The sequence below is a fragment of the Molothrus ater genome, chromosome 5 (genome assembly GCF_012460135.2).
Source record: "Molothrus ater isolate BHLD 08-10-18 breed brown headed cowbird chromosome 5, BPBGC_Mater_1.1, whole genome shotgun sequence".
NCBI classification, from domain to species: Eukaryota; Metazoa; Chordata; class Aves; order Passeriformes; family Icteridae; genus Molothrus; species Molothrus ater.
In genome coordinates, this window is record NC_050482.2 from 15,059,284 (window position 1) to 15,083,627 (window position 24,344).

Below are 24,344 nucleotides of genomic sequence, written 5' to 3' on the forward strand. Positions count from 1 at the left end.
CAGAAGCTAATTCTCAGTAACTCACCTTGTAGTGGTGAAAGTTCTAAGGGACTGTGTGCATGTTTTCTGGTATTTTTTGTCTAGAATATTAACATGTTTCTGGCTGACTTAATAGAGCCTCTGCTTGTATGCTCACTTTGATCCCTGAGTATGGATTTGTTTCAGATGAGTTGTGGGGACATCAGTCTCCTTGGCAGTGTTCTGGTTGGATGAGGGTGAGCCTTGGCTTCCTGTTAGCCTGCTCTCTCAGGCTTTGGTATTCATTCTGCTTTTCTTCCTGGAGACTCTTTGTGGGATACATGGGATGGAACTGTGCTTGTGTGTTAAGTGTGATGGGGACTTCTTGTGAACTACTTTGCTGCAGTCAAATTAGTCAGTTTTTCAGTTTTGCTGGCTGCAATGGCTTCTTACCCTCAAGTTTCTCCAGGGGGTTTCATTTGGGCTGGGATGTAGGGAAATCAGTCCTTGCACTGGTGCATAGAAGGTGGAAGTGTGAGTGCTAAAGCAGCACTGTTTGAACCTCAGTAATTCATTTGCCATACTTGTCTTTCCTAGCCTATGTTGGTGAGAAACAATGTCTGATCCTGGCCTTCTAGACAGCCACAGTGGGAAGTGGGAAGGAAAGCAGACATCTGGAGAGTTCCACATGTGTGGGTATGCACAGAAAGAATTGAGTAATGAAATAAAATTCTATTGCTGAATATTTTAATTAGGAGTTGATTGTATTTTTGTGGTGAGGAAAAAGGAGATTGAAGATGGTTATGCAAGAGCATACTGTAAACCAAGTGTACAGATTTTCAGGATTAATGTGTTTGAAACAGATTCCACAGCTGTGCTGTGGAGGACAGGAGAAAATATGAAGAATGGCTTTGGGATATGGGACCATTCTTTCTGCTTTTAGTGGCTGATACTGCTGACAAATAGAAATACAAACCAAAGAACACTCAGAACACCTGTGAAAAGGAGACAGAGTAAAGCAAATACTTCTCAACCTATTATTGCTTTAGGGATGCATGAAAGGTAGATCTCAAGATGACAAGCAGTAGAGATTTAAAGTGCTGAAAGCACACACTGCATTGGAAGCATAGTCCATGAGGAGCTTTTCTAGCTGTTATATTATTGCAGTAGGTTACAAGGTCTTAGGGAGGAGGATTCTGTTATTAAGGAGGTTATCTTTGGTGACAGGAAGAGTAGCATTCTGCTAGAGCAGTTTATTTCCAAACTCTTGACAACAGCCTGTCATCAACATGTGTGCTTTGCAATGGATAGTAAAATTTTATGGGGAAAATACGGTGGTTTTATTATTTTCTTACTGTATGCAAGTATAAATAATACTAAGTTGGCAGGTAGGAGAGCATAGTGACAAATTTGGAGATCTGGTCACCTATGAGCCTGTTTTGTGCTTCATTGTAGGTTCCTAGTGCTTCATTAGAAGCTATCACAACTGGTTCCATTCCTACTCACAGTTACTTTATTAGTGCTCAGTTTAATGATTCTTCCCCAGTATTAATTAATTCTGCTTTCTGATGTTGCTCTCTTGCAGTATTGTCAGCAGTCCCTACCTTTTGTTTTGGGAAATAAGAAAGAGGAAGTAGGCCAAAAATATTTTAAAATGTAAAAAAGTGATTTTTACTTTTGAGTGGAAATTCAATTATCTGTAGCCAGGTTTTACCATAATTGATGTTTCAATTAATTCTTGCTATATGAAGATTTAATTAAATACTTTAATTAAAAAATTAGGTGAAATGTGATATAGGGAAAATCAAGATGGGAGATAGTAATTACTCAATAGAGTTTCTTTGGAATGAGTCCTGTGAGGATTCAGACATCCTTCCCTGCTCTGGTCTAAGACTTTTCAGTTATCCTCAAATATGGAAATTTCTTCATAAATTTTTCTCAGTGAAAGTGGAGTAATGCTGTAATCACAGGGCTTGCAAAGTTTATTTTTTAGAGAGATCCTGGATTTAGTTATTTTTCTCAGTGGAAGCTTGTGCATTAATCTTTTCCCTTAAAGCTTGAACCTTAAATGAGATTGTCTTGTCACTTTGAAGAAGAATGTGGCTTCATTTTTAACTAAAAACTTTTCAGTTTTAAGGATGGAATCCACCTCAAAGTGGGAGCAGGTATGAAGGAGTTAAAATTTACTACCCTCCAGTAGCTGTGGCTCAAGTACAAAAAAGCTGGGTCACTTGGAGGCTGGCAGACAGAAACTGAAGCAGTGGAGTATTTCATTGCCCAGCTTGTTTTCTGACAGCTTACACTGATTTATTGCAACTTGTCTAGTGCACATCCCAGGAAAAGCAGATTCTATCTTAGAGATACTTGCTCTGTGTTAATTGGAATGGGACTGGCAGATATACTTTTTAAAATTGCAGCACCTAATTTTTCTTAAAATTTCTCATTTTCACTATTCTTTCACTGTATAGGGGCAACGCAGCAGACTGACAGGAGAATCAGTGCAGTGCCCTGAGTTGCAGAATGGCACTTCAGATACCCGTCTTTATTTCCTCTTAATCTTGAGGTTATCTAAAGTTATCAAAGTCTTGTATCACTTAATGATTTAACAAGAGCAATGTAGCATTTGCCCAGCTTTCTCTGTAGGCTGACCTGGAGCTCTGCCTGAATCCCCCCCTGCTAATGTGCCTGGAGAGTGAAAATGGGGCAGGAAAGAGCTGCTCTGCAGGGGGACTCAGGAGTTGTGCTTGGCGCTGAGTGAGGACCTAACAAAGTGCAAAGTAAACACTGAAGTAAAGCAACTGTTACCAGAATTACATCTGCTGTTTGGAGAATGACTGTCAATCACAATGCACCTAGAGAACTGCAAGTTGTCAAAAATTGAAAGTCATGAGAGCAACATTTCCCAGAAAGCTCTTTGGCAGTCCATTTCCCTGACAAAATTTAGCAGTAATTTCTTTCCACCTGCAGCATCCATCCACTCCTGGTTGGCTGAGGCTTCCTCAGCTTTTTGTCCCTTAGATGTTGGTAATGGAGTAGTTGATCTGTTCCTTTTTTCCTTTTAGCACTTGACACTTACTGTCTTGCTTTTGTCCCCCTGAAGTGCAGCAGCCTCATTCTTCACTTGTAGCTTCTTGTTTTTTGTCACTATAAGCCACTGGTGGAAGTAAATACACATCAGAAGTGTTTAAAGTCACCTTGTATCCCTTGACAACTTGAATATTACACCATGAGTGCTGCAGTTGTGATAGTCTAGGAGAGCAGTCACAAGTCATTTCCATGTGCAAACCTGTGTGACATGAAGAAATTGGCTTATCCCTCTGCTAAGAGCACTCTAATGCAAGATCCTTGTGCTTATAGTTAAAACCCTCTCTGAGACTACCACTTTTCTTGAGAGATCTTTACTTGGGATTCCTCCGTAGGATGCTCTTCTATTACAGTTGCATGCACTGGCACTGAGCAGCTGTTATGGAATTGGTAGCAGGGAAACTCCAGATCATGAGGAGAAGGACCCTAAATATTGCACTTAAATATCACATATAGTATCTATATGTGATACCTTAAATATCACACGTAAATATCTATATTTTAAATATCTTGTGGCATGAGCTTCTGAGCTGCTTCTCTTAAAGCAAAGAAGTGTGCAGCACTGGTTGACTTAACCCATGGGCACTGGGAAAGGCCTTGCTCTCCCTGGCATGCAAAATGTGGGTGCTACAGAGGGTACCTTGAGGAAGAAGTACTGCACTGATTTCTACCACCCCCCCACCCTCCAATACTGCAAATATTTTCCCATATGGTCATAAAGAAAGGAGTTTTATTATCTTTACATGGATCACTTGTTTTTGTAGACACAAGCTTGATTGTATATGAATCTGCTAGTGTAGAAGGAAACTGAGCAATTGCTGTGATTCCTATATTTTCATTATAACTGTAGTTATACTTACATTACTGTCGTGAGTGCTACTTGCATTATAAAGACATCATTGAAACGTAGATTATAAAATCAAGCCTTAGGCTGTAAAAGGCTTACAAGGCTTTTGTTTATTTTTTAGAGTAATAGGTACAAAACCATATAACTGGTACCTGTCTTCCTACCAGTCATGCTGTTTTCTGCACAAGTGGATAAATGTAGCAATTCCTATAAAAATATAGTTCTGTGTGTTGAATGTTTGCAATGTATTTACCCATGGCAAGCACAAAATTACTAGGAATATACATTAGATAAACATTATTTTTTGAATGGCTTTCCTGAATAGGGAATGAAATCATTCAATGTTATTTTTTCTCTAAAATGTTCTTTTGTTTCTCTAAAACACTAAATTTGCAATGAGATTAGTCTTTCTAATTTTTATTTTAATTAATTGCGAGTTATGAGTAAGAAAATGGGTTCTTCTGCTAATCTTCATCTGAAGCTTCATGTTTAGAGACAGTTGCTAAGCTTGAAACCCAGTGAAACCTAAAGCAAGTTACAGAGAAGTTAACCAGTTTCACTTGTAGAAAGAGGCACTGTTAAAAACAATTTAGGTCTTCATTGAAGAGTATAACTTTAGCTTTCAGGTATAACCTAAAGGCATGCTTTCGGCTGAGTTCAGCTTCCAAAGCTTGTTCATGTTTATATAGATGTCACTTCCCTTAGAATTCTTGTAAGTTGGGTAAAACATCACTGTAGTAGAAATAGGGAAAAAATGGTTTATAAGCAAAAGTGTAAAGTTACAAGGAAACATTTGTTTTCTGTATAGCTTTCAAACCATTATCCTTGTCCTCTGAAAATAAAATTTCTCTACATGGAAAATACGTGCTGATCCTTGAAGCATTCAACCATTTTTCTGAGGTTTTTGATGTGAGATTGGTTTTTTCCAACCATGTAAAGATTGTGTTTATAATTCTGACTCTCTGGCATGTATGGGCAATGCAGATGAGCCCTGATGAATCTTTCTGGGTCACTATTAAACCACATTTCCCTGCTGGAAATTGCAGTTTGTATGGCTGAGTCAGCAGAAGGAGACAGATTGGCACCCCCAGCCTCTCAGTTAGTGCTTATGGTGATCTGTGCCTTAGCACAATTCTGTGCCAGCCACCAGATGCAAAGCCTCCAGGGGCCAGTGGGGTGGCTGGGATGGGGATACTCATCCAGATCCCCGGCCTTGCTGGATGGGGAGCAGCCACTGGGTGGGGAAACAATTCCTTATCTGTCCCTGGGGCTGCCTCAGGACCTGAGCACCTTCAACTGCTGGTTCTTCCTAGGTGTGAGCAGCACCTACAGTGCAGTCTGCTGGGGCTAGGGAAGGTCTACAGAAAAGCACTGCTTATCTCAATTAGTATTTATTTAAACTGAAACCACTCTTGAAGTAGATCAAGTAGTGCTTGACTTAGGTGTTTATACAAGCTGTCATAAAGAAAACTACTACGTTGTATTCATAATTTTCAAGTGAAAATAAAAAGAATGCTCTTATTTTCTCAAGTGAGAAGTTTTTGCCATGTGATAAAAATAAGTGTTGAGTGGTATAAACATCTAGGCTGCTTTACTCTTTCACAATGAAAGGTCTGCATCTTACAATGCAGTTACAGATTTTTGCAAATAGTCTTGATCAAAATTAATTCAGAAACAGAACAAATTAGAACTTTTTCCTAGTTGTTTTGGTAGCTTTTACTCGCTTCTAGGGTTGATTGTTATTCTAGTATTGCTATAATGATTCAAAAATGCATTTCTTCATGATTTCTTTTATCTTTCTGAAATGGAATCTCACAGATGTGAGCTACAGGCACAGATTCCCCAGTATGGCATTCTCAGTGGGATACTCAGGAACTCAGGCAGCTGGGTGGGTTCTGGCTGGGATTTTCCCAGCCTGGATTAATAGGAACAGATGGTAGCCATAAAGAATGACTGAACACAGGTAACTAATTCCAGGTTGCTGAGAAGTGTAAACTGACATCTGTAGTGCTAGGTGTGGTCATGTGGTCATAGGCTTGGACAGTTGCAAAGAACTTTGCTTCACATTTTCTGGATAATGATCTTGATTATTTTGCCTCTTAAATAATTAAAGTTAATTTGGTTAATTAAATCCAACTCTCTGATTTTGTCACTCAAGATAAATTTCCTCTTAACTTTTTTTTATTTAACTATTATAACCTTGAATAATCTCAACATAATTTTGAATAGACAAAGTTATTTGTTTAGGAATGGTTTCTTCCCAAAATGAGCTGTTCCACAGATAGTGCTAATGTTGAGTTGAATAGGACCCCACAGATTAAGTGGTTTTAACACTTAGAATCATAGAATATCCTCAGTATTTTTAAATTACTACCTGTTTGTTATTAAAGATTACTACATTCTTTCTGTAACTCCTAAACTGTTTTCTTTTAATAAACTGAGTAAACTAAGCTGTATTTTAATAAACTTTCACACTGTAGCCTATAGGTGGTTTTTGTCTGTCTTCCCTCAAGTGTCAAGGCTCACTTGTTTCCATTGCATAACCAGAAAATTATTAAAATATTAAAAATATTCCTTGCCTTAAAGAATTTCAATGTAGAAAAATCAGAACTGTGATAAATAGGTGCTCCTTGATTATGCTTTGTTGAATTTTCATGTCTCTTTACTATATATGATCACCCTAGGCTGTTCTTCTGAGATGCTGTCCTGGAGACACCAGAAAAAGGCCTTAACACTTCAATTATGGAGGAATTGTATTCTGTGTTGGCATGTTAATTTTGTTATGAGCTGGATTTACTTCTGTATCTTTTGAACAAGGGAGAGCTTGAAACTTGAAATTACTCTTGTGGAAAGTTAATGCTGTCATCTTGGGGCATTGCATTTACTCTATGACAGTTGTGGTTGTTTCTACTGGACACAATTTGAGGTTTTCTGAAGTGAAGAAGGATTTTGTGGTTTTCACCCATGCTCATAGCACATAAAAGTAAAAAAGCCTTCTTGGGGTCATCAGAAAGAATTATTTATTCAGGCTCATTAAGATATGATTGTTCTGTAAATCTGAGACAATATCAACTAGTGAGGAGCTTCATTTGCATTTCTTCAGATTGCTCTGGTCCTTGACTCCTTCACAGTTGGATGCCACATAGGAACATAGGGTTTTGAATGCCATATATTATCCCAGGGTTTTGGTTATAATTACAATGTTGCTCACACGGATTTGGGCTGGTGGCTAGTTAGGGATGTAAAGGTCTGGAATTACTTTGTTAGGTATTCAACAGTGGAGGTTTTTTAGTTATGATGAGCCAGCTCTCTACAATTCAGTAAATTACTGTTAAAATACCAGACTTGAATGAAGGTTGCTGATGTTGATCCCCTGTTCTAAAAGAGATGCACCTCAGTCTGTCTATTACTGTGATCTATGTTCTCATGTGATTTTGGTGCTGCTGTTTCTCCCACTGCCCTTGTGCATTTCAGTGCTCTCCTGTAGCCAAGTACAGTTGTGCCACAGCTGAAAAATTGACTTCTACTAATCTGACATAGGGGAGATACTAAATGGAGAAGTGTGCTTCCAGTCATCCTTGAAATAGCTTTCAGTAACCAGTTATAAACTGCTGATAATGTCTTTACTGGATATGTGCAGTGGGTGGGAAGCCAAGATATTGGAGAGGACTTGAGCTTTCACTGATATTCACACTCAAGTACAAGCTGTGCAATGAATATTTTAACTTATCTGCTAGGGAGATGGTTAGTGTACTAGAACAGCATTCAAATGCACTGCTTTCTCAAGTATTTCCTATTAGCATGTTTAATAGGGCACTCTGTTATCCCCTTAGGTTGACTGTCATTACTGAAAGCTGAAGTGTTAACTGTAACAGCACAAAAGGACTCTGAGACTATAAAAAGGCTTAATTTCTGATTAGGTTGAGCAGTATAATTGTAATATGTTGTGGAGCTGCCTGTAGAATAGGAGGTGGCTGATTGTTGACAGCTCCTGTATGCGTGTTGGTGAAAACTGAAGTATCTTTTGCACTTAAAATGTATCCCTTACATCAGCAATAGATTTATTTTCCCCACAAACTATTTAAATAGATTCTTCTTTGATGGTAAAGATTATACAGTTATTGTAGAACTTTTCAATTCTTTCAGGAAGTTAACCAGCATATTGCCCCTGTCCTCCTGAGTTCTGCTACTCAGATGTGAGCAATGTTCTAAAATTATGAATTGGCAAGAACGCTGGTTTTGTCAGAGTAAAGCAAAAACCTTAAAGTATAATTTTGTGGGAATACAACTGAAAGAAAATACTTTATGAAAGTCTTTTTGTCTGTATAATGTGACATACTTCTGGGGTCAGTCATATTTCCAAGGCACTAAATTCAGATTGCATGTCCAGTATCCAAGATGTAGGACATTTACCAGATTTCCTGCAAAGTTGCAGTGAGAAAACATTAATTCAGTTGTAGGCTGGCAAGTTTCCCCTTGTCACCTTAGGAGTTTGCTGTTATTTATACTCCCATTGCACCCCCACTAAAAGCTCACTTTGAATTTGTATTCAAATTTTCTTGTAGCGTAGCAACCTCTGCTAATATTTAATTCCTAATTCTCTTTGCCATAAATTTGCTTCTTCATCAGGTTGCCCCCATAAATCCCCTGTCTGTGGAATCACTTGCTGCTTGAAATCCTTACCATTAACACAAACCATTATGGGATGCTTCTTAATTAAGTGAATTTTAAAGTTGGCAGCATTAAAGTTGAACATTTGAATGAAAATTTGCTCTTGCAAGGTATGTGAAATATTTTACCTTGGTTAAGTACCTCAGTGCAGCTTTCTATGTTAGTGAAGGATGTTCTGAAAGGAAACATTTTACTTTATGCCTGTTCATTTGGAGCTCCTAACACAAATTTTTGTAATAAGCTGTGTATGTTCTTTGTTTTTAATAGAGATTAATTACTGAGTTGCTGTACTTTGAAATAGGATCAGAGATTTCTTTGCACTTTATTTATTTATTTATTTTTTATTTCTTTGCACTTTATTTTAACTCTAGTTTCCACCTGGACAGTCTGGAGTCCCATGGTGGTTCAGGTTACTCCATTGTCATAACTAGTCCTGCCTGGGGGCCAGTACAGTCATCTGATGTCATTGTGAACTGTTTAAAGGAGATAAGTGGTACAGACCCCTTAAGAAGTAGGTGGATATCCTTCTAGCTGGTTGTATTCCCTGGTTGGCTTGGTTTTCTTGCAAAGGGTCAGCACAAGCTGGACAGGAGGGACAGAACCATGCTACAAAGAGACATCAGCTCCTGGATGTGCCTCCTTAGCACTTCTAGTTAGCCATCAGTCCTCTTTATTACTAAGCATGAAAGACTAATTGAGTTGCAGTAACAACAAAAGTTTGTCAGGAAGCTTTCCCTGTGTTTTTGCTGCTCCTGACACTGGATATTGGCTGATGACAGTGAAAAGACTGACACATTTCTGCTACCTTAGAGCTCTTTTATTGTGCTAGCAGTAAAAGTGCATCTCATTCAATATCCTCTCTCCAGCTTTTGTTGCTGATCTGTTCTTATGACGCACCTTCCCTCCTGTCAGCAGGAGACATGACAGGAGCTGTGGTGGAAGTCCTGATCTGGACAGGGTACATTTATATCTGTCTGATCTGGCGCAAGGAAGTCTTTAAAAGGATTCCATTTCCTTAGCATTAATGCTCAAATACATTTTACAAGCAATAACTTAGATTCCATTTTTAGTCCTTGTGTTTTCTACTGTAATCTCATTTCTTAAAATATAATTCTAATTATCACAGGAACTCTCCTTCATTGACCTTTTTATTTCTCTTGTCAGTAGATTTGTTGACTTAGTTTCTGAATTTCTAAATGAGTTCTTTATGATGCTTACATGTTCATACTGGAAATACCTTTCTGGATGATAAGCTAACTCTAAGATGTCTTTTCACACCTCTGGTCTATTGATTGTCTTAAAATTGAGCTGTGTACAGACTTGTCTCTGCTTTCTGCTGGTAAGTCTGCAGATTATAGTAGGATTATAGTAATTAGTCTCCTAAGTGATTTTAGGAGTGGAAAAACATTTAACATGATTATTTCAGCCCATTGTGTCATCTGATGTTTCCCGTAGAATAATTAGATGCATTTTCTGGTCGAAATTTAAGGAACCTTCTGTTATGTTTTTTCTAAGCTTTATCCTTTAATGAGGTCAGAAAGTTCATGCCTTGGTTACTCAAGTGGATAAAGACTGGACTTCTCTGCTCTCTTTTTTCATATTTCGTAGCTGTGGTGCACAATGTAGAGCTTCAGGCTTCTCTGACAGATTTCCAGCTAATTATTTTCATTTTCTATTTCTCATGTCTTGTCACTTATCAGCTCTACTAGTTAGGTAGTAATATACTTGCCTGCAGCAAGAATCTTTTATTTGGTGTGAGCAATTTAACAGTGAGGGCATATTAGAAAATGTCATCTAGGTGTCAATGAAAGCATTCTCATATGAAGGATTAAGGAAAGATTCCATTGCAGCTATATTTGTTTTGCTAGGAAAGCTGTTCTTTGTTTTCAAATTTCTTTAATATCTGGCTATTAAAATAATGACATAACAAATACTGGTTATGTATTTTAGAGATTTTTATACTTGACTAATACTTAATGCACTGCTTCTGACTATGCCTTTTCAGAAGAACTTATCCTCCTGTGTTCTAGTGTGTCTTAAATTGAAATCAGAGGAGGAAAATCTGGAGAACATAGATGCATTCTAAGGCAACTAAAAGCAAATGAGTAATGCAAATAACACTAGAGAATCTAAAATATTATTTCTTTAAAGTCATATGATTTTTTTCTCTTATTTTCATCAGTTTTAGAATAGCCATTTTTTCACTCCTGGTGTTTTTTCAAGAAGAGCTTTGCTTTTGTGTATGAGTGCTTGCTGCATGACAGATAAACTGGGAAGGCTTTCCTAATTGCCTCCTCCTGTTCCCTGAAACCTCCTGCTGTACTCTTTCAGACTCAGAGTAGCAAAGCATATGTTTTGATATTGAAATGATAATTGAAAATATGTAACAAATGTGTCTTTTGAATTGAGATTTTTGCTTGAATGTTTTGAACTTGTAGGTCTTGGGACACACGGTAGAGGAAGTAAGATCTAAATAGAAATCCACAAAGGCTGTTTTAGACAGCAATGTTGTGAACACATTTCTCAGGGCAAGAAAGCTGGCATGGAAGCTGCAGAATTACAGAGTCATTTTGGTTGGAGATCCACATGTTGAGATGGTCAAGGCCTACTGAGCAGGGTTCTGGGCAGCCTGCTCTAGCTGCCCCTGCTTGAACAGCAGTTAGACTAGGTGATCTTCAAATGTTTCTAGCAATCTAAGCAATTCTGTGTGATTTTGAGCTAATATCCTTAGATCTTGTGCTATTTATTGCAGGTTTGATAAGAAATAATTTCAGCTATTGTATTAGTGCCAGCTGAATAGCTCATATCACTGGCTAGCTTGTGACAGGACTTGTGTCACAGGGGTGTGCAAGCGTCCATTTCTCTGTTTATTCCTGTAGTCATCAACTTGTGAGAAGAATGCAGCAGAAACAATAAATCTGTTGTCATGATGCCTCTTGTTCAAGACTTTTTACAAATACATGTTAACTTTCATACCACCCGTGTTATGCAACAGGTTTTATTTTGACCTGTAAGAGGGGCAAGTGTTGTAGCTGTGGCTACCAGGGTTGGTGGTGTGCTCTGAACATCAGTGAGAGCTGCTGGTCTGGAGCTGCTGGTTTGGCTCTGCTTTGTGGATGCCTCAGAAACATTTTTGGTTGGCATGCTTTGAACAAGATTCCTCTGCAGGTCTTGGTAGAATTGTCTTCATCAAGAGTTGAAAGGGGATAAAAGGTAGCTTTTTTACAAAGCATGTATTGGTTTTGGTTGTGCACATCTTTCTAACTGCTTTCTAGTAAAAACCTCATATAGATGTTGCCATCTTTACTTCTCAAATTAGCTTCACTACATGATTATGTGTGTCAAAGATACATGTTAACTTATGTGGGGGGATAGAATGTAAGAAAATAAAGATGGTGCAGAAGGCAGTCTCACCCCTGAGGAGTTGCAGCTGTACTAATCACCAAAGATTAGGAACAGGCCTGCCCTTAATAGGCCACAGCTGTGTCCAATAAGGATGAGTGCTACAAAAGAGTGGGGTAGCTGGGTGAGGAGAGGGTTGGAGCCTGTTGATTGTGCTGTGAAGACAGAGTCAGTGCTCTGAGGAGCTGCACATGAGAAATTGCCAAGAAGGTATGGGAGCTTTGCAATAAAATGACAACAAACATACAATCCCAAGGATCCTATGGGAAGATGGCCACACCACAGTGGGGGAACAAGCCTGGGCATTGGGGTGAGATGCCCAAGGCAAGGGGGTGGCTGGGGGAGCATGAAGGCCCAGCCTCACCAGGCCAGGGCTGCCACAGCTGTGGGGCCCTGCCCCTCTGCTCCAGTGGCAGCTGCTGCCTCACATGGGTCCTCCATGGCTTTTGTTTGGAGCAAGTGGACACACATCTGTGCTTTCCCAAACAGGATTTGCTGTTATATGTGTGCAGTCTCCATCACTTTAATCATCATTATTTCAAATACTGACATGAAATATGGAAGAGAAACACCCCTAATGGTGGGCTGGGCTGAAAATTCACTTCTCTCTCAAATACACAAAGGACTCTTTGAATGCTTCTTTCCATGATGCGTTCTGGTTGGCTTTGAAAATTAGTTGAATAAATTTTTAATGCCTTTTTTTTTTTTTCCCTGACATTTTTATTTGGGCTTTTTATTCTGTGCCGATTGCTCAGTTGATAAGAGAAGGAAGCATTGGCATGTCCTGGGAGGCCCTGCTGGGAACTGGGTTATCATGCTGAGAGGCTGCTGTGAGTGTTTACCTATCACAACAAAGGATCTTCTCATGCCATTTCATTATTGAATGATCTGTATTCCTCGCTCGAGCTTTAACCTTGTTGCTAAAGATGATTGTGTGCTCTTAGTTTGGTGAGTCAGCCAGGCTAGCCAAAGCCTCTGCGATCCCATGATGAGTCCCTTCTGCTGTGACACAAGCCAGGAACCATAGCTGTGCTTCAAGCGCCATGTGCTTGCTTTTAGGTGACCCCATTTCCTGCTGGGGCTGTGGCACTGACCTGTGCTGGTGTGGGGCTGTCTGTATGGAGCTGGTGGAGCTGCCCCAGGCTGGAAGATGTGTTGTGTCTGATGGTGCTTGGCTGTGCTCAAGTTGTATCTCAGCTGACTTCAGTCAAAATATGGTTTTGGGTAGCTGCTGCCAATGTACTTCTAGTTTTAACTACAAAAGAAATCACTGCTGCTTGTCAGTGTTGGTTCTTGTAAGGAAATAGGGATTTTGACCACCAAAGCATGTGCTGCGCCCAGGTGTGCTCTTCATACACTGTTGAACTCTCTTTTTACAGTTTGTGTGTGTTTCTTGTGGACATTTCTGTCTTTTGCACAAATGACTCATTGCCTAGTTAGTAGGAAATACTGCCGGTGTTAAGACAGAATAAAAAGCAGCTGTGGTTTAGTGTTAGTCCTTGTTTCCTTATGGTGATAGAGTTTTTTTGCATTGAATCATAGAATGGCTTGGGTTGGAAGGAACCTTAATGATCATCCAGTTTCAATCTCTCTGCATGGGCAGGGAGCCCACTCTCTAGGTCAGGTTGCTCGGGGTCCGGCCAACCTGTACTTGAAATAGCACATGAAATATTTTTTAAACTAAGTCAAGAAACAATTTGCTTTATAACAGTAATGAAATTACATAATAATAACAATAATGCTTGGCCTTGTTTTTGTTTCTGGCTGTAGAAACCATGCTAAAGTTCTTTTTAAACAGAGTTTTGTGAACGCCTGATGTCTTCAGTTAGTCGCTTTGACTTATGTGTGCTTTCTTGGATTATAGCATCTCTTTCTTTGGAAACTACAGTTACATCTATCCTTTTATTTAATTTCAGTGTACATGCAAAGTGAATTGAAGAAATTTATTCTTTGTCTCATTACATCAAACCTTGAAATTCCAATACAGCTGCTAGCAAGCATTTGCTTTTTGAATGCTTCTAGAGTTCATTACTTACATTTTCATTGTTTTCATCCTTTGGAAGTCAGAAATCAAATTTGTCCAGCTGATTTAAGTGTGTGCTGATTTCACCTTGAATAGAGTTAATTTTGTAAGCACAAAGTCCTAAGTTTAAATCCAAAATATAGCCCTGGCTGCTATGAAGAATAGTAACTCTACCCCAGCTGAAGAAAGCACATTCTCCACCCCTTATGCCATCTAGATGCTGTTGTCATCTTATTGCAAAAGCTCGCATACCTTCTTGGTGATTGCTCGTGGGCAGCTCCTCACAGCACTGACTCCTTCTTCTCAGTACAGCCAACAAACTCCTACTCTCTCCTCGCTGACCTAACCCACTCTTCTGTAGCACTCATCTTCATTGGACACAGCTGTGGCCTGTTAAGGGCAGCCTGTTCTAATCTCTGGTAATTAGTACAGCTGCAACTCCTCAGGGGTGAGATTACCTTCTGCACTATCTTTATTTTCCTATGTTCTATCCCCCCATAGATACAGTGCACTCTTATTACCCATGAACCCCCTGCCCATTCTTTGATATAATACACAGCTATCGTTCCCATGGTCTATGAACCACCCCTGTAGAATATCTGTAAAGTGTCCATTGAGTTCCTTAAGTCCATGACTTTGGGCTCCATCTGTTGGGGTGGTCATTCATGGCAGGAGAGGAGGTGTTTTCTGTGGAGTTACTGGGCACCACAGCCAGCTCAGTCTGGGTCCCTGCTTGTCATGCCAGGCTTGGTCAGCAACTCTGCCCTGTGTAGCTGCTCGCTCACTCTCTGCTGGAAAGGTGAGGGAGAGAATTGGAAGAGTAAAAGTGAGAAAACTCATGGGTTGGAATAAAGACAGTTTAGTAGGTATAGCAAAAGCCACACACACGAGCAAAGCAAGGAATTCATTCACCACTTCCCATGGGCAAGAAGGTGTTGAGCCATTTGCAGGAGAGTAGGGCTCCATCATGTGTTACAGCTGTTGGGGAAGATGAACTCCACAACTCTGAATGTCTCCCCCTTCCCTCCTTTTCCCCGGCTCTGTATGTTGTGCACAATGCCACGTAGTCTGGAATATCCCTGGGATTGGTTGGGGTCAGCTGTCCTGGCTGTGTCCCCTCACAACTACTTGTGTGCCCTCAGCCTTGCTGCTGGGGTGGGGTGAGAGGCAGAACAGGCCTTGACTCTGTGTAAGGAATAAAGAAAACATCCCTGAATAGTTAACACTGTTTCCAGTACAAATATAAAACATAGCCCTATACTAGCTACTATGAAGAAAACAAACTCTGTCTCGGCCAAACCCAAAATAGTATTTTATGATGAAAAAGCAATGTCATATCTCTTTCAATTTTATAACTGTAACTGAATTTATTCTTGTAGGTGTAGCATCTATGACTGTACCAGTGTACATCGCAGAAGTGGCTCCACCACACTTACGAGGCAGATTAGTCACCATTAACACTCTCTTCATCACTGGAGGGCAGTTCTTCGCCAGCGTTGTCGATGGAATCTTCAGCTACCTCGCCAAGGATGGTTGGAGGTGTGTGAGCCTTCCTTGCTAAAAGCAAGCTGCTCTAGTTCTGATTTGCTGATTATAATTCTTGTTGGTAAAACAGAATTTGCATAGAAAGTGGTAAAACTGTATACTAAAATGGAACTTCAATATCTTGCCAAAATAGATCCCTACTGCTTTCGCTTAAGCTTAATATTCACAACATGCACAGGTTTTTGACTTTGTTAAACTTTAAAGTGGGAGAGTAATAAATATACATTACAAGCATGAATGATTGTTCGGATGTTTATGAAGGTAGCTTGCCTTTTGCATTTACAATAATTGCATGCTGATTTTTCAAAAGGCAAATTTTCAATAAGTAATATGCTGTATGTGCAAGATAGACTTGAAGTTTGAATATTCTTAATCTGAGCAGTGGTAATCTATCAGAATTGAAGGATATTGTAGCATAAATTTATAGTTAAAAGCTTATGTTATTAAATAATAAAAATCTATTTTCTGGACTGCACAAACCCAGTTCTCTCAGCCTCTTCTATGTCACATGCTCCAGTTGTGCCTCTTGTCTTAGTGATCCATTGTTATTCCTGGTTTGTGGCTTTCTCTTGTATTTGTAGTCCTAGTGCAGCATGGTGTGTGGAGTAGTGAAGAGCAATAGTTTCTGCAGCCTGCTGGCACGTGCTGGGTGACTTTTGCAGTAATGCTGTTTTCTGTATGTGCCAAATACTGCTCTGCTGGATTGAGTGGAGTGAAGAAATAGGCTACCACCTTAGTGATGAGGTATCCAAGTGTTCCAGCTGCAATGCTGGAGCTGTTAATTGAGGATGGTATGATGTCCTCTGCTAGTTTATTGCAACCTGAGGCTGAGCAGGGAAGAGTACAGATGGTCTGTCACCTGAAAGGAGTGGCCAGCCAACACATGGAGAGAAATCACAAATGGCTTCCCCTGAGTCATTACATACAAGAAGGAACATCTCAGCAATTATTGTATCTCTTCCTGACTGAATGGATAAGCACTGGAGTGCTGCAACAAACAATAAGGAACTTTAATTTTTCTTGGCTCTACTTATTCTTGGAAATGCTGGATATTAAATTAAAATAAACAAAACAAATATTTAACGTGACCCTTAGGTTATCTTTATAAACCCTGCTAATGCCATCTTAATAGTATTGCAGCAGTATGTCAGAGAAGGAGAAATGTTACAGCAGACTTATTAAATTTCATGCTGGATTTTTTCAGGTCTGCTAGACATCTGGCTTCAAACACAAAGTCTTGTAATCTGTATAGGAAAGAACTATATTAGATTTCTGAAAGCTGGCTCACTGCATGAAATGTCTAAAATTGCCTGCTTTTACTCTAAATTGATTATATCAATATGGCTTGCTCTGAAAATTACACCAACTCTAGAACTTGCAATGGATGCTCCCTCTCAACTAAATGTTTTCCTTTTGGCCTGCTCCTTTTATTCAACTTTGATCAGAATTTTGCAGATTGGAAGCTAACTTCAGTGAGGGAGCCCTGTCTGTACATTTCTTTCTTGTCTTGTCTGTGATAAACAATCCAATAGAATCCAACTGGTATGAATCAAGCTTTCAGGAGCCTTGATTGATTTTGCCTCCTAAGATGATTGCATGTACCCAACTGCTTAGTTCTGGAGGCTCTGCTGCATCTAAGTGACTGAAGGGCTTTGGAGGAGCAGAAATTTAAGCAAAACGAGCCTGAAGGACTAAATCTGCATGCTTAGATGCATGAAAACATACTTCAGCATGCACTTTGACAGGATACAGCAATTGGTGTTAATCTCTGAGAGTTTGTTTTACTCTTCATTTGAAATAGAAAAGGCTTTCTAAATATCACTCCAGTAAAGATACTGAATTTACAGTTTGGTGAGCTTCAATGGTCTATGTATTTTGTACACTGCTACCAAAATGTTTGTGGAGAAGGAAAAGTGTAGGAATAAATGAGGCCATTAATGAATGAGAGCATTAATGAATGAGGAATGAGAACATGAGTGGATTAGTGACACTGTTAAATACATTGACTGAAGACTACTCAGCTAATAAGCCTTTCACTGAGTTTATGGTTTGAATTTATTTTCTTTCTTATGCTTTTCTTTTTTAACTAATAGTGAGCTATATAATTTTTAAAGTGTTACAAAAAAAAAAGAGAGCTGCTAACTGAGCTCTTTCTAGAGCAAGTTTTGCTTGTTTGACCTTTGCAAATTTTGACTGGTTTTAAGAAGAACTTGAGGGCTGAGCTGGGGGTGGGAAGACTGGCCTGCATGCACATTGTCCTGGGATGGCCATCCTCTTTGTGTTGCCTTTTGGGCATTCTTTTTACCATTCTCCAATTTTCTGCCTGTTGTACTGCCCATGTTTTTCTTCAATAAATCACAAATGCCTCTAAGAAAGTATTTTTCCATTTTTACTGAAAATGCATTTGGTTCATTGCCCCTAACATAAGGTTTTCAACAATAGTTATTCTCTTCTTCCTACTCAATTAGCAATCTCAGGCATGCTTTATAAAAAGGTCCAGGTAAGAGGCTGCAGAGTCACTGTGAAAGCATGCATCCTGGGGAATGGAGAGATTAGCCAATCTCCGTAATCTCCTGACTGATGTCAAGGTGTGAATTTGGTTATGAGTACAGGTTACCTCAATATTCAGAGGGACTGATTTCTGGAGGTGTTTTAATTATTATATCCACTGATGTGCACTCGTGATAACTGCAATAATGTACAGGTGACACCAGCACTGTTTAAAGTCTTTAATGAAAGCGAAAAGAATCTGGGTGAAGCGTAAATGGGAAAAGGTCAGCTTTTAAAAGAAGAACATAATGATACATTGTTCTGCAATTCTTTTTATCCTTTTATTGTTTTACTGAAGAAATATAAAAATGTGATATGTATAGACCAGAGCCACCCATGCAAATTGGTGGTGTGCTTGTCTTCCACAGCTTTTCCCCCACTTTGGATGGAGCAAATAACCCTGCTTGGGTGTTGCCACAGGTGTCAGTGCTGATCCTTGGAAGCATAACTATGCTTTTACCAGTGGTAATTCTCTGTTGAGTAGAGAAATAGTCTTGATGCTGTAAATAGTAACCCTTGGACATCTAAAATGCAGTTTTGATTTAAAACCTCACACTGCATCTGAGTGAAGGTTTAAAAGCAGACCCTCTGAAAGATCTTGTGTAAATTGCTGTGCTGCTGAAATGAACTTTTTTCAGTGTTTCTGCTTATAGTCAGAAATTTTCAAAATTAAAACTGGCAAATGTGTCTGTGTGTATGTACTACTGACCAAATTATACATTGTTCTCTGGCTGTTTTTTTGTTTGTTTGTTTTTAATATGTTGGTGAAACAATTAGCAGGATTTCAGTCTCATCTCTGTCATCAACAGTACTTGGTTTTCTCCATGCGTTTGCTTTCTCTTTCTGTTGATTATTGTCACTGAAGGATTTATCAGTTTCCAAACTAGTGCAATATTTCAGGTTTTTTGTTTAGTCTAACTTAGTGTCCTCAGAAGCAGTGGCTAGAGTCAGTGGTGGCAGAATAGTCACCATGTCCCTGAGATTTCTTGGAAATCTCAGGAAAGGAATGATCATGTTTTCTAAAATACCTGCAGAATATGATTCTTCCCCCCTTAACTTACAGCGAGAAAGAATACGAGGAGTGGGAGATTTGATCTGTAAACACAGTTTGACTAGCTGTAACTGAATTTTCTCATAGTGTGTTTTTGTAGGCAAATAGTGGATATTTTTCTATTTTCTGATTTATTTGCAGGTACATGCTGGGCCTGTCAGCTGTACCAGCAGTTATACAGTTTCTTGGCTTCCTGTTTCTTCCTGAAAGTCCCCGCTGGCTCATTCAGAAAGGCCAGACCCAGAGGGCACGGAGGATTCTGTCTCAAATGCGTGGCAACCAGGCAATTGATGAAGAGTATGACAGCATCAAAAACAACATTGAAGAAGAAGAAAAAGAGGTTGGAGCAGGTATGCTGAATATTTGTTGGCCACTCTGTCTATCAATGTGGAGATAAAAATCAGAAGGAATGTTGAAGTTGTAGCCTGTGGGAGCTTGATGCTTTTATTTACCTGTATCAGTTTTGCTCTTTATCAGTATTTAATGTACTGGTAGCTTCAAAATTGAAGATATTTCTAGGATCCTGCACTTTCAAATTAGGTTCTGATTTCTTAAGTGAGGGAAGAGTAAAGTTGTGTAGGATTCTAAGTTTATACCACCTACGCTTATGTGAGAATTGATTTCAGAAAATGGATCAGTTGAAGAAGGCACATCTCCAAGAGTGGAAATAAATAAAATAAAGTTTGGTTTCTTTCATCAGTGGAAAAGGCCAAACAGATACGAGAGAGGTCAGAAGGCATTGTACATGGCTCAATTATCCAGCAAACTGCATTCTAAACAAGAAGCCTTTGAAAAGATGTACAAAACAAGGCCTGTAATACACAGATTCTTTTTCTGTAAAAGCAGCTTCTGAAAGTCCTTTTGATCTGTCCTCAAGAGAATAATGCACCTAAACCAAATCCTTTTTTTTCAATCTTTTGAATCTTTTTGTCATATTTGCTCAAAACTTTGTGTTCATGCGTGTACTTGTAAAACAAGATTACCATTTGATTGACTTTCTGTACTCTGCATATTTTTTCTTTCTTTCTGCTGGAAGTGTTGACCTGAGAATGTCAACTAAGGCTCTCAATTAAGTTATCCTTGATAGGAGAATAATGTAACTTCTCAGAGCTGGTGGAAAGAAAAATGGATGTTACTTTATGTCTGTGTAAACTGAGATTCAGCATCTCATAATACCTATTCTCACTGCCTTATTGAGTTTGTCTTTGAATCTTACAATAAATAATTTTGAGTCTAGAAGAAGATATTTGACATATAGTTGAAGGATTTTTAAAATATTCATCACTAGTGTGAAGCAGGGCTGGGGTTTTTTCCCTCACACATATTTTTGAGCCTTTGGATACCTTTTTTTCCCAGTTCTTTGGGGCTGGGAAATGAGGTTCATTAAAGCTAATTTGTTAAAAAGATGAAGTGGATATTCATAGAACAGCTTGGACTTAAGAGTCCTGTGCTTAGGTTCTTCATTCTAATTAGGGATTGGGGTATTCACTTCTGTGGAAAACCACTTAATGTCTAGTACTCAAGTTTAACACTTTGTAGAAATAAAAGGAACAGACATTTGGTCTACTCAGTCCCTTGTTTTCCATTAAGGAAAAGCCCACTCTGGGCTATAGGATATGACATTGCTTGTCACACTTAAATCTTTTGTCATGATGCTTTTTGACAATTGTGAATCAAATGTGGTGTGGTAGGTGCAGTAGGATTGACTCCATTGTTAAGTAAATCCTTTATATATTTGTAGCTTGGACTGGGACACTAATTGTGTCATCAATCAATGAGATTGTTGTCAGGGATATGCAGGACTCTTGGTTTCCCCCACACACTTCCCCAAAAACTTAATGTGTTCCTGGAGTTTAGTTAAATCAATAACATTTCCTAGGAGAAAGCTTGGCTACAGACTATCAGTGTTTTGCTCCCAAGTAATCTACAGCTTCAGAGTTGTTACCCAAGGGCAATATAAAAATGAGTTACAAGTATGTGCTGTCCCATTTGTTATAAGTGCTTGGCAGTCAGGCATTGGACAGCTATAGTCACTTTTGATTCTGATTATAATTGTACTTAATCTCATTTAACTCAATAACTTCATTGTTATAAAGAGGTACTTTGTATGTCAGCATCAAGACATTGCTTTTGTTACCTTTCTGTGACTTACAGGTGGTATTTACAGGTGGTGTAAAATTGTAATTGCTTTCATTTCTGTGAGGAGTTGTTTGGATCCCCAGTATTGAATTTTGCTTGTGTAGTACAAAAGCAACTTTCTGTTCATGGTTTCATTGATAGGTTTTCAGATATTGACAACTTAAACATGTGCATCTGCAAAGAATTTGCATTTTATTTTGCTATGGGTATATTAGTTTGGGTGGGAACATTTTTTTTTGGTTTTTTTGGGAGGGGGGGTTATCTATATGAATGTGAAACTTTTTTTTATTACTTTCTCCTATTTGTGGCAGACAATGTTTTACAATGTTAGTTAATAGCAATGACAGATAACTATAATTCCTATCAGACATTTTGAACCTCTTTCCAGTTTCACAAAAAACTTTAATAAACCTGAACTGACAGTGTGTGTACATGACATTTAAGGAAAGATGACTTTGCAGATTGAAAATCATCTGGCTTACTTTTAGGTAAAAGTGCCTTTTCCTTTGCTGTCTTTTTCTTTCTTGAGAAAGGACAGATGGTCTTTTTCATTGACTGATGCAGAAGCATCTTTGCCAGTTCCTTTGGGCATCACTTTCTAAGTGAAGCTAAGGCTGTGTTTGACTCCTTCTCTGCAAGGGAGTAACACAATGTAGCCATACCACATTCTCCACTCCCACACTAAAGAACTCCAATGCCTTTTGGAACTGTTTCATCAACTGCTCTCATCATGGAGGAGGGAATCATATGGAAATTTCATCTGTATTGTTGAAGCTACTTTAAAGTTTGGTTTAAATGTGTTTCATAAAACTAGAGAACTTTATTGCATTTTCCACATGGTCATCAAGCAGTGTCTGTCTTCAAAATGACAAAAATACCTTCAGCAACAAACTTCTGCTTCAGAAGTCTTTTATACAGTTATGGGATACCTGTTCAGTGAATGATGCACATTTCTGTATCCTTTCCAATACATTCAATCAAATCAGTGCTGCTGATACTGATAAGCAGCTTACAGTTTAGCATTTTGAGATTGGCATCAGGAAAATAATGTATCTTTTTGACAAATACTTTCCTCATGACTGGTTATGCAAATGACATTTTTTTCTGGCAGCTGTGGTTACTGCCTTTGCATGCTCTGTTATGTACTTGCAGTGTGACTTCTGGTGCTGTACACTTGCATTTTTAAAAGTGTAGGGGAGGGCATTGCATTCTGCAGTAACATTGCAAGACAGGCCAAATCTTGGTCATCATCTAATCATCGTCTGTTAACATCAGCTCTCAGATGCTGTACTGCAAAAACAGGCTGTTGATAGGAAAATTGGAATGAGGAAGATTCTAGAAAAAGTGTTCCCCAGGAGTTGAGATGCAGAGTGACCTTCCCCCTCAAATGTGCTTTGGACTCACAGATTCCCCAGTGCTTGGCTTAGGTTCTGAAGCCTCATGGAGAGAAAAGGGAGAGAATGGGCAGAAGGGGTTTGCAGTTGAGAGAAAGATCAAAGACATTGCTGGGAGAGCATTCTGGCACAACTCTTCCTAGCAAAACAAGTCTGACTCACACTGCTTTGAGTTGTAGTTTTTAGTACAGTTAAGGCAGAGGTTCTGTAGTGCACCTTAGTTAAAAATAGGCAATCAAATCATAGCAATGCAAGTAAGCACTGGCACGGGGGCTCAATTGCAGATTCAAAGATCATGGAATAGTTAGGGCTGGAAAGGACCTTAAAGATCATCTAATTTCAATCCCCCTGCCAAGGGCAGGAAACTGTCTGTTTGCATCCTCATCCAGCCTGGTCTTGAACACCTTCTGGGATGGGAAATGCAAAACCTCTCTGGGCAGCCTGATCCAGTGCCTGAACACCCCCACAGTAAAGAATTTCCTCCTAATATCTAATCTAACTGTGCACTCTATCTTAAGGCCATTCCCCCCATCCAATTCCCTTTTAAAAAGTCCTCCTCCAGCCTTCTTGTAAGCCCCCCCCCTACATACTGGAAGGCTGCTCTAAGAGCTCTCCATAGCCTTCTTTTCTTCAGGCTGAACAGCCCCAGTTCTTTCAGTCTGTGTTTGTAGGAGAGGTGCACCTCTGTGCACTCAGCTGATTCTCTGGATTCGTTCCAGATCCACATCTGTCTTGTGCTGGGAGCCCCAGAGCTGGCTGCAGCACTCCACGTAGGGTCTCATGAGAGCAGAGTAGAGGGGAAGAATCACCTCCCTCGACCTGCTGGTCACAGCTCTTTGATGCAGCCCAAGATGTGGTTGGCTTTCTGGGCTGCTGGCACACACTGTTGATTCATGTCCAGCTTTTTGTCCACCAGCATTCTCAAGCCCTTCTCCCCAGGGCTGCTTTCAAGTCATTCTTCACCCTGTCTTTGTGCTTGAGATTGCTGTGACCCTGCTGCAGCACCTTGCACTTGGCCTTGTTGAACTTCATGAGGTTCTCACATGCCCACCTGTAAAGGCTATCAGGATCCCTCTGGATGATCTCCCCTTCTTCCAGAGTGTCAGCTGCACCACACAGCCTGGTGTTGGCAGCAGACTTGCTGAGGGTGCACTTGATCCCACTGTCCATGTAGCTGTCAAAGCTGTCACCATAATGACCCCTGAGGATTGTCACTCATCATTTTTCTCCACTTGGACGTTGAGCTGTTGACTGCAAGTCTTTGAGTGTGACCATCCAGCCAATTTTTGTCCACTGAGTGATCCATCCATCAAATCCATGTCTCCCCATATTTGGGCAAAGGTGTGATGCAGGACCACATCAAATACTTTACACAAGGTGGATGATATTTTTTGCCCTTCCCTTATCCACCACTGCTGTAACCCCATCCTAGAAGTCCACCAAATTTGTCAGGATGTGGGTATAGATGAAGTAGCTTGTGCTCTTAAGCAAATTAAAGTGTGGGATTTGTAATGTTAGTTCTAGAGCAAGCACTTGGGAGTGAACTTAATGTGGTGGTTTGTGCATGAAAATAAAGCTGTCTAGCAGACCTTTTGTAAAAGTTTTACTGGCTGCCAGTCTAGTAGTCACTTGTGACTGGAAAGAAATCATTATAGCATCCAGTTGAGACGTTTTAAATAG

The 24,344-nt window shown here is 39.5% G+C and overlaps 1 protein-coding gene across 1 annotated transcript in view; it reads left to right on the forward strand.

Annotated features, from left to right (window-relative positions):
* The window catches only part of SLC2A13 (solute carrier family 2 member 13), a 147,011-nt gene that overhangs the window by 12,437 nt on the left and 110,230 nt on the right, over nt 1-24,344 (forward strand). Inside the window, exons 2-3 of the mRNA XM_036400340.1 lie at nt 15,365-15,524; nt 19,273-19,481. Coding sequence (XP_036256233.1) covers nt 15,365-15,524; nt 19,273-19,481 — 369 coding nt within the window. The remainder of the gene's footprint in view (nt 1-15,364; nt 15,525-19,272; nt 19,482-24,344) is intronic.